Below are 10,825 nucleotides of genomic sequence, written 5' to 3' on the forward strand. Positions count from 1 at the left end.
ACAATTCACACAGCTCTGGTGATCAGAATTCAGGAAGTTGTGTCACATCAAGTCAAACCCGTTTCTGAGTTTTAACAGTACAGAGACTGCTGTACCAAAGTTTCTTACTATGTGAGGTGTACTGCTGTGGAAAGTGACTGGGTAAATAGATGACTTGGACAGATCATTCAGAGACAATCTGGTGAGTCTATTCATAGAGTATCTGTTCATAAGTTTTCAAATAACGCATACACGTGGACTATGGACTCATAAATACTGTACTCAAGGGGGGAATAATGTGCTATATATACTTGCTTAACTTACTCTTAGCTCTTACTAGCAAGATGTTTTACTGATTTATTTCTTTATTTTTTCGGTAGATGACTCACAGACGCTGTGTTTCGCTTCCTCTTTTGGGTAGTTCTGCTGAACTTTCTTGATTGTTTTACATTTGAGTAAACAATGCTATTCAAGACCTTAAAGATATTATAAGAAATTATGTTTTCATTTAAAACAAAGACATCTTTGGGCAAGATTTTTACATCCGTTCTTTTGAGAATTTCTTAATGCAATTCTTAATGAATGTTTTGAAATACTCTGCCTGGCTGAAAAAAAAAGGTTGCTGTTTGAATTTGAATAGGTAAACTCTTTAGAGTCTATGAATGGATCATTATTACAGTGATTATTATGTTTCTAGCATGATATATGTTTGAGAACAGTTCTAACCCTAATTGATGGAGTGTATAGCTTTTCGTTTCTTAAACAAACATGTAGGAAAACACATCATGGCAATATGCCAGGATGACAATGTCAAAATTAATCAGGGTTAAAATTGTGAAAGTGTGGTTCAAAGAGCTTGAAGAATATGTAGCAACATGATAATTACTGCACTAAATTATTACATCTTAAGTATTTGCCTATTTAAATCCAAACAACAGTTTATAATAATCACCTGATGATTTATAACTTTCAGAATTGAATAAAACACAGAACCATATGAAGTTGTGAGTCTGAAGAAATATGGAATTATTGAATTCCCCCCCCCCCCCCCCCCCCCATATTACATTAATAGTTTCTCTTTCGTTTGAGGCCAACAGCAGGAAGTGTGACATTTCTGACACGTGTTCATAGTAGACCTATAATGATACTTGTTTCTTTCTTTCTTTCTTTCTTTCAATAAAAATCAAAACTACAATTCAGACAGAGGGTGATCGCACTGAAGAATATATTAAACAGCACTATGAGTTAATAAACTGCACCTGGTTACAAATGTTGTTTCTATAATTCCAGATTCTGTGACCAAGCAAGAGACTTGATAATAGTGTACGTGAGCATTAAAGACTCTGATGCTGTAGACTCAGTGGACCATCATCTACAGAGGAAAAAAGATCAGTCTCTTCTGAAGGGCATTGAGAAGATGGAGGAAAACAGATATCCTAACCTGAAGACTCCTGAAGAATTAAGCCAAACAAGAAACAATCCACCTCTGGGTAAACTTTACCTTCTAATTAAGAAAAATTATGCCTAATTAATAGTTAATGAAAATTTGTAAAATTTCTCAACTCTATAAAATATTGTACTAATACAGTGACAAGTGGCTTATGTGATTGTGGATATCCATTTTTCTTCTCTGAAGGTCTACGTTCCAGTTTTCGTAGATGGACACGTAGGATGAACCCAACACGAAGTGAGTATGAAAGGAATAATTTCAACAATGCAAAATAATAATAATAATAATAATAATAATAATATTTTTTGTGCTGATTTTTGATTAACAACATTCCTACAGAGAACCATACAGATGAATGGTATATTCATATAATCCCAGCTAACAGATTTTTATTTTAAGTACATTCTCCAAATATTCAGTGTTGGTTCAGCAAATGTAAAAAAAAAAAAAAAAATGTCCAGTTTTCTTGAAGTTAGTGGAACATGTTTGAGAATTAACATAGGTTTAGATGTTGATGTTTGTTTGAAAATGTTTCATTTGAGATCACCATAATGGTGATCAGTGTTTGTTTTAGTTGAGCTCTTGACCCTTGACTTTTGTTAAGTTGCTGCTTTTTCAGCAATTGCAGTTTTTTTTTTCAGAAAACATTTATGCATTGATAAAGCAGCTCAACAACAAACACAAAAACTAAACAAAAACAAGTTTCTTTATTAAAGTGGTTTATACAACAGTTTTTTTTTTCTGTAATTGCTGACTTATGGAATTGAAAAGAATTATTCAACTCAACTGATGTGATAAAATCATTTGTAACACTGAAGTGATTGGTGTAAGATTGTTCAAAACTATTTAAAGGTCCCGTTTTTCGTGGTTTTTTGAAGCTTTGATTGTGTTTATAGCGTGCAAAATAACATGTGTTCATGTTTCGCGTGTAAAAAAACACAGTATTTTTCACATAATTTACTTATCTGTATACCGCTGTTTCCACTGTCATAAAAATAGGCTGATGACTTCCTTGTTCTATGAAGTCCCTCCTTCAGAAATACGTAACGAGTTCTGATTGTGCCAGCGGTTCCTGTGTTGTGATTCGACAGCTCTGAGCGCACCGTGCCCGGAAAGGTCACGCCTCTTACCATAACGTGGAGATGAACGCGCTCAGTGTTATTGTAAACATGTCTTTAATTTTACCCTATCAATTTGAGCCGGAATCAGACCCGGTGATTGGACTGCGGGATGAAAATAACAGCGTTTCGACGACATGGCGACAAACACACTCTACAAACGCAACTCTTGTGTATTCCTGTGGGCGGAGGTTAGTCAAAAAACTGTTTTAGTGACGTCATTAAAGAAGGAAGTAGAGGGATGTAGTCCAAACTGGCCGTTCGATGTAGGCGACTTCTGTTAAATAAAATATCTCGCTTGGCATTGAACTTTGAGCTTAAACATTTTACAGATTTTATTTATACTCTAACAACAACATTACACACTAACTAAAGTTTGAAACATGGGATCACGAAGAACGGGACCTTTAAATGTTAAATATAACACACTTAGACATCATCACTTATCACACAAACCTCAACAATGGTGGCAATAATAATACTAATAATACTAATAATAATAATTCAGCTGCATAATGTATTTGTGCCGCAAAGCTATGAATGTGTTCGGGATTCTGGCATGGCTTATGTCACCATTGTTGTGTTTTTGTCTTTCTATATGTTGGTGTCTGACTGTATAAATGCCACAATATATATATATATATATATATAAATAAAATATTGGAAGAATTAGATGCTTGTCTCCAGTCAAGACTTGTTCATGCTTTCATCACAGCAGGGTGGATTATTGTAATGGGCTCCTCACTGGTCTTCCCAAAAAGACCATAAGACAGCTGCAGCTCATACAGAACGCTGCTGCCACGATTCTGAGCAGAACCAGAAAACATGAACACATCACACCAGTCCTCAGGTCCTTGCACTGGCTTCCAGTTGCATTTAGAATTGATTTTAAAGTACTGTTACTTGTTTCTAAATCACTCAATGGCCTAGGACCTCAATACATTGCAGATATGCTCATAGAATATAAACCTAACAGATCACTCAGATCATCAGAATCAAGTCATTTAGAAATACCAAGGGTTCACTCAAAGCAAGGAGAGTCTGCTTTTAGCTGTTACGCCAGCCGCAGCTGGAACCAGCTTCCAGAAGAGATCAGGTGTGCTCCAACAGTAGCCACATTCAAATCCAGACTCAAAACACATCTTTTTATCTATGCATTTGCTGATTGAGCACTGTGCTATGTCCGAACTGTTTGCATTTTATTTTACACATATTATCTTTTTATTTCTGACTTTTAATGCATTTGAAATCTTGCTGTCTGGTTGAAAGAGCTGGGAGAATTAGGAAGAAAGCATTTGTTATCCCTGGATGGAGCTCTGAATAGAGTTGGTCCAGGAAGATTTGTCTGTAAGGGCACTGTTTAAACACTGTATATATGATATACAAACAAAATTGCCTTGCCTTGCCTATAGTGTTAACTATATCTTGAACTGTGTCTAATGTCTCTTGTTTTTCAGTGCCACTGAATTTCTCTGGAAAACATAAGGTGAATCTTGTGCTGTGTGGATCTGATAGCACATTTAAGATCTCAGTGTCCAGACTTTTACAAGGGAAAAAGTTAAAACCTTCTTATGAGAGAGTGAGAAGTGAAGAGTGTGTGAAGAGAGAGGTGAAGATTCATGGACATCTGATCAGTCTGGTGGAGCTTCCAGCTCTCAGTCGGCTCTCAGAGGAGGAAGTAAGGCGTCAGACTCTCCGATGTGTGTCTCTCTGTGATCCTGGAGTTCATGTTTTCCTCCTCATTATTCCTGCTGCTACACTTAATAATGATGAGAGATCAGAAATAGAAAAGATCCAGAAGATATTTGACTCCAGAGAGCACTTCATGATACTTTTTACAACAGAGCTGATTGTTATTAAAAGAGTAACCACCTTTGTTCAATCCAGCCCAGAATCTCAGAGGTTAATCAGTCGTTGTGGAGGCCAGTACAGAGTGATTGGGTTAAATGAACCTGGAAACTCAAGACAGATCCCAGAACTACTGGAATATATAGAAAACATGAAGATTGAACCATATTCACTTCAGATGTATGTGAAAGCTCAAGAGAACAGAGTCAGATGTGAACTGGAGGAACAAAATAAGAAAGAAATGAGTGAAATGGAGAATGAAATCAAAGAGTCACAAGGGAAGTTTCAGTCAGAAGGTGAGTGTAATTTTTGTCTTGTGTATGACACAGAAATTAGGGCTTGCTGAGTGCTATTCTACTGTATTGGAACTTAGCTACAGTAGCGTAGAAGATCCATTCTGCCAAGACCAAATACATTAATATTGCCATATCCGTTACCATGCCAATCTCTCTGAGAGTTGACATGACAGAAATATATATATGAAGACTTCAGATGCAAAAGCCTCTAAGTGCTGTCTGAGATTTTCTGTTCTGTCTTGTCTTGGTCGGTTCTCGTTTGTGTTTGGTATATGTTGTTTTCTCCCGGTTCTAATAATTAAAGTTTGTTTCTTGGATTCTCCCTCATTGTGCACTTTATCTACAACTATGCACAGTGACAGAAAAACCGACCTAAGAAAGATGGATCTAGCAGCAGCTTTTGTTGATCTCCACCACCGGGGCCAGTTGCATAAACTTAGTCACTATATTAAGACTGTGACTTATGAACTTGTTTGACCAACTTGTAGTTAACCAAGGGGTAATCAGTGTTATTTTTCAAGTTCCAATTATAGCAATCTACCTTTTTATGTAATGGACTTTAAAAAATTAGGACAACTCTTCAAGACAAAAAATAGTGTCTTAACCAGCTGGTTGCTGGTTGGAAGAGAGGACAACATGGGTCTGGAAGAGGAGATTCAACTAGTCCAGTGGTTCCCAAACTGTACGCAAAGTGACGGAGGGGGCACGTGAACAAGCTACTGAAATGCACCATTAATTTAATTATACCGCACTCTTTAATAACATTCAACTGAGCGTGTTTCTCACAGGCAAAATATATTGGCGTGTGCCCCCTCTAGTGTATAAACGACAAAATGGTAGTGCCATAAAAGGTCAAATCCATGACATCCAATTAAATTACCCCGTATTTTGCACTCAAATAATGCATCCACACAAGTGTAATGTGTAAATGCACATCTTGACTTACCGCATGTAATTTATCAACTGCACTAGAATTAGCTAAGATTTAAAATGGATAAGTGGCTACAAAGAACACGGCCAGCATTTACAGATAAAAGGTCTACTCCCAGCAGCTCGGCTGATCAACAATCCTGATCCCCTTGACAGCGCTTCAAGCGTGAGTGCACTGCATGCTATGGTTGACATCAAAGCTAAAACGCCATCTCACCATGAACAGCAAGTTTCAGTTATATGTGCAAATGTACTCTCTCATAGTTGCATGAAACCAGCATTTTTGCACAGGCATTTAGAAACAAAGCATCCCACTTTGAAACCACAAGAACCACAAGAATTTTTCGAAAGACAATTAAGACAACTTGGGAGTTGTAAGTCCCTTTTAACAGCTCCAGACAACCTTAATAGGAAGGGTCTGGAAGCATCCTACATGGTGAGTTACAGAGTGGCTAAGACGGGCAAACCCCACACTATTGTGGAGAACTTGATTCTTCCTGCTGCTGCTGATATAGCTGGTGTATTGCTTGGGGAAAAGGCCAGAAAAACAGTACAGATGATGCCATCATCAGACAACACTATTTCACGTTGCATCGCTGATATGGCAAAATACGTTTTAAAACAACTATTGCTTCACATAAAAGCTAGCGAATTCTATGCTTTACAAATTGATGAATCAACAGATGTTGCTGGTTTAGCTGAACTGCTGGTATATGTCCGGTACATTTACAAAGGTACAATTATGGAAGATGTACTTTTCTGCAAACCGTTGGATGGTAGGGCAACTGGAGAGGAGATTTTCAAAGTTTTAGACAGCTTTGTAACGTTACATGGGCTTTTGTGGACAAAATGTGTTGGCATCTGTACTGACGGAGCGAAAGCCACGACAGGAAAGCATAGTGGAGTGGTTACACACATGCAAGCAGTTGCGCCCTGTGCGTCCTGGGTACACTGCAGCAGCCACAGAGAGGCGTTAGCCACCAAGGGAATGCTGGGCTGTTTGAATGAAGTTTTGATTGATGCTGTGAGAATTTTGTTAAAGCAAGGCCTTTGAATTCCTGTTTGTTTTCTGCATTGTGCACCAAAATGGGCAGCGACCACATCACACTGTTACTCCATACAAATGTACGCTGGCTGTCCAAGGGAAAGGTACTGACACAACTGTTTGAAATGAGGGACAAACTTAAAGCTTTTTTTCTTGACCATCCTTTTGAATTGTGTCACTGTTTACACGATGAAGAGTGGCTCACAATACTGGCCTATCTGGGTGATGTTTTTTCCCGTCTGAATGAACTGAACCCACTGAACTGAAGGAATTTCCTGAACCATTTTCAACGCGCAAGACAAAGTTTAGGCCATGATCAGGAAGTTTGCTCTCTGGTCAAACTGCATTAACGAAAAAAAACCACTGAAACCTTTTTTGGTATTGCATGATTTTTTGTAAGCAAACAAGCTCAGCCTTACAAATGGAGTAAAGTGTGACATAATGAAACACCTTTCTGAGCTGGCTATACGATTGCACAGGTACTTCCCTGAGACAGACAATGCAAACAACTGGATTCACCATCCATTCTCTAACAACCCCACAGCACACCTGCCCATTTCTGAGCAAGAGGGTCTCATTGAGATCGCAACAAGTGGCTCTTTGAAAATAGACTTCACACAAAAATCACTGACAGATTTCTGGATAGCCCTGCGTGCAGAGTATCCTGCCTTGGCAAATCTCGCTGTAAAGACTTTAATGCCCTTCGCGACAACATGCCTTTGCAAAAGTTGTTCTTTACCAGCATAAAGAACAAATATCGACACAGACAGTGTATATAGGACAATTTTATACCCAGGCTCTCTCCGATACGGCCAAACATCGCAGAGTTATGCATGTCATACCAAGCACACCCATACAATTAAACTGTGAGTACATTAAAAAAAAAAAAAGTTTTACCCTCTGCGATATGTACGATACGATATGTTGTAACTTGTGTACAAACGATGTGTTTGATAAAAGATTTTACAAAGTTAAATGTGTTACATGTGCATGTTTTCAAAATACTTTGTGACTGTAGTGTGGGAGAGAGGGGGTACATGGGATGATGTTAACTGCCCGAGGGAGTACGCGACTAAAAGTTTGAGAACCACTGGACTAGTTATTCAAGTGGATGATTGTCTCCATTTCTGTCACAGACCAGTGCTACCTCTCCATGTCCTGTCAAGGCAGTACATTTGAGAGTTCCTCCAGTGACAAGTGCATTCACATTCCCTCTGCATATCAGTCTTGCAGAGATGCACTGACTCTGACATGTCTCCAAAGTTAAAAATTCTCTCCCTTCTGTCAAGCTTCATCCTTTCCTTATGACTCAATGTTGACCTTGTTCCCACATTGCCATGAATTCTGTGATTGACCTCCCTCCATCGGATCTCAACACATGCATCCTTGCAGCAGTAGATTCATTGAATACTTGTGATCTAGTCTAGAAATCATGTTGTTGAAACTTTGACATTTCCAGAGCTAAAAATCTATGATAGATTTTTTGACAGAGATTGTTATTCTCATTCAGTGAGTAAAAAACAAAGACAATCAGTGATGATGTTCTATGGACTAGGTTTAGAAACAAAACAGACTGATGTTTTTTTTAAATTTGAAAAATTGTATTGTAAACTCCTGCATGATATTAATACATGTATGCTATTAACTTTATTTTCAGGTGCTGAAGGTGAAGCAGATGATCAGGAGTGTCTGAGGATTGTGCTGATTGGAAGAACAGGAAATGGAAAGAGTGCAACAGGAAACACTATTCTGGGAAGAAATGAGTTTCAGAGCCAATCAAGCTCAGATTCAGTGACGATTGTTTGTGAGAAGAGAGTTGGTGAAGTTGATGGTCGATCAGTAGCAGTTGTTGATACTCCAGGACTCTTTGACACATCACTGCAAACTGATCAGCTGGTGGAAGAAATAATGAAATGTGTTTCACTTTCGTCACCTGGACCTCATGTGTTTGTCATTGTGTTGACTGTGGGAAGATTCACTAAAGAGAAGATGGACACTATGGATCTGATAAAGAAGATCTTTGGTCCAAAAGCTGCTCAGTTCAGCATCATTCTGTTCACTAGAGGAGATGAACTTGAGAATCTGTCCATAGAAGATTATATGAAGAGATGTAAGTCTGCAGAACTGAAGAAACTGATCAGAGATTGTGGAAACAGATTCCTGGTTTTCAATAACAGAGAAAAACAAGACAAAACTCAAGTGATTCAACTATTAAACATGATAGAAGAGCTGAAAAATACTAATGAGGGTAGATACTTCACTAACAGCATGTTTGAGGAGGCAGAGATGAGCATTAAAAAAAGAATGGAGGAAATACTGAAAGAGAAAGAGAGAGAAATTCAGAAACAGAAATACGAGTTACGAGAAATGAAAAACATGACGAAGAGACTAGAGGAAGAGAAACAAAGAGCAGATGAGGAGAGAATGAAAATGCAGAATCAATATAGAAAAAAAGAAAAGGAAATAAAAGACATGATGAAGAAACATCAAGATGAAGCCAGAAAACAAGCAGAGGAATTTCATGAGTCGACAGAAAGAAAACTGAAGCATGTTCTGGAGCTCACAGAGATGCTTAAAGAATGTCAAAAATAGGATAAAACACACTGGATAAAATGTGTAAATAAAAAAGAAGAAAGGGAATAGAAAAGAACTAAAACTAATTGAAAAACCAAAGAATAAAACAGACTCTACCTTTCTATGATATTTCTGAAAGTCTAAAAATCTAAAGTCAACTAATAAATAAATGAATGCTTTGTTTTTATTATCTGTATTTACTTACATGAAGCTTTTATTACTTTAATTTCTGAATAAAGGATTAGTTCACTTTGAAATGACAATTAGCCCAAGCTTCACTAACCCTCGAGCCATCCTAGGTGTATATGACTTTCCTCTTTCTGATGAACACAGAGTTATATTAATAAATATCCTGCTGCATCTGAGCTTTATAATGGCAGTGAACGGGACCAACAAGTATGAGCTTAAGAAAGTATCTCCATCCACATCCATCCATCATAAACATACTTCACGCGGCTCCAGAGGGTTAATAAAGCCTTCTGAAGAGAAGCGATGTGTTTGTGTAAAAAAAATAAATAAAGATCCATATTTATCAAGTTACATAAATATCTAACTTCTGCCAGACCACCTTCCATATTCTACTTACAAAGAAAGTGTAAAACACTTGCAGTTCAAAACGCTTACGCTATGTTGTTGCAAATAAAAAACAAACAATTCTGAATAAGAGACAAATATACCAATTGTGTTTAATGAGTTTTAATTTCATGTCATGCAGTCACTCAGAGTGGCTGCAGATTGTGAATGGAGGGTAAGGGTATCCTTCCTCTCTTATAGTCTCATCTCTCAGAATGTTATCTCTCCAGGCCAGTGATGGTATTTCAACCACATCTGGAACATTCTTAGACTTCAAGACAGAGGTCTAGAATTCTTATTCTTAGAATTGTCATTCTTAGAATTCTAGACAGAGTGGAGGCCCTCCTGTCACGTATAACAACACCCTTTTACCATTCCATTACAATTCCATATTAGAATAAATAGAATTTCTTTCACATTCCCCTTTTATAATTTATTGATAACTAATTAATAATAAAACATAATTTAAAGTCATTTCATCACATTTATACTCTTCATTCCTGATTTTCATATAAATTATCATTCTCTTAAATTTCTGAAAGAAGAGGCTGTTTTTGTTGCTATTTTCCCCTTAAGTATAAGCAATTAGTAAAACACATTGTTCATCTTTTCATGTCTTGTACAGATAATTTTCTGAGCTAATTTTTCAGCCCCTTCCATTGCCATAAATGGGACTCTTCCAAACAATATCTCAAAAAACGCTTTAATTGATTTTGGGTCTCTTCCTCATTCTTATATTATTGGTAGACTACTGGTAGGGCCTTTACCCCAGTGAGCCCAGTGTCCTCACAGCATTTGGCCAAACTTTTTTGCCCTGTTGCAAGCTTAAATCTATAATCTATTGCACTATAATATTTGATGACTTGTCACGCTTTCTCTCTTACTCACAACAACTGTTGCAGGTATAAAACTCATCCTACGCCTTCCCTATTCAACTTACGGAAAAAGATTAACTGACACGACGATTGTTCTATTTTTTTTTTTTTTTTTATTTGAATATAGAAGCATTTTA

At 37.3% G+C, this 10,825-nt stretch overlaps 1 protein-coding gene across 1 annotated transcript; it reads left to right on the forward strand.

Annotated features, from left to right (window-relative positions):
* LOC125260914 (GTPase IMAP family member 8-like) lies at positions 1-9,497 on the forward strand. The gene is made up of 5 exons (XM_048179418.1): positions 1-181; positions 1,270-1,469; positions 1,616-1,666; positions 4,005-4,691; positions 8,324-9,497. The coding sequence occupies exons 2-5, from the start codon at positions 1,397-1,399 to the stop codon at positions 9,256-9,258; spliced, it is 1,746 nt and encodes a 581-aa protein (XP_048035375.1). The 5' UTR covers positions 1-181; positions 1,270-1,396; the 3' UTR covers positions 9,259-9,497.
* Positions 9,498-10,825: the final 1,328 nt, after the last annotated feature.

Source organism: Megalobrama amblycephala, unplaced genomic scaffold (assembly GCF_018812025.1).
Source record: "Megalobrama amblycephala isolate DHTTF-2021 unplaced genomic scaffold, ASM1881202v1 scaffold199, whole genome shotgun sequence".
Taxonomy (NCBI): Eukaryota; Metazoa; Chordata; class Actinopteri; order Cypriniformes; family Xenocyprididae; genus Megalobrama; species Megalobrama amblycephala.

Bases quoted from the DNA above. Each gene is read 5' to 3' on its own strand.
- LOC125260914 (XM_048179418.1), top strand. From the start codon at position 1,397: ATGGAGGAAAACAGATATCCTAACCTGAAGACTCCTGAAGAATTAAGC. The intron at 1,470-1,615 runs GTAAACTTTACC...TCTTCTCTGAAG, and splicing joins AAGAAACAATCCACCTCTGG to GTCTACGTTCCAGTTTTCGT. The intron at 4,692-8,323 runs GTGAGTGTAATT...CTTTATTTTCAG, and splicing joins AGGGAAGTTTCAGTCAGAAG to GTGCTGAAGGTGAAGCAGAT.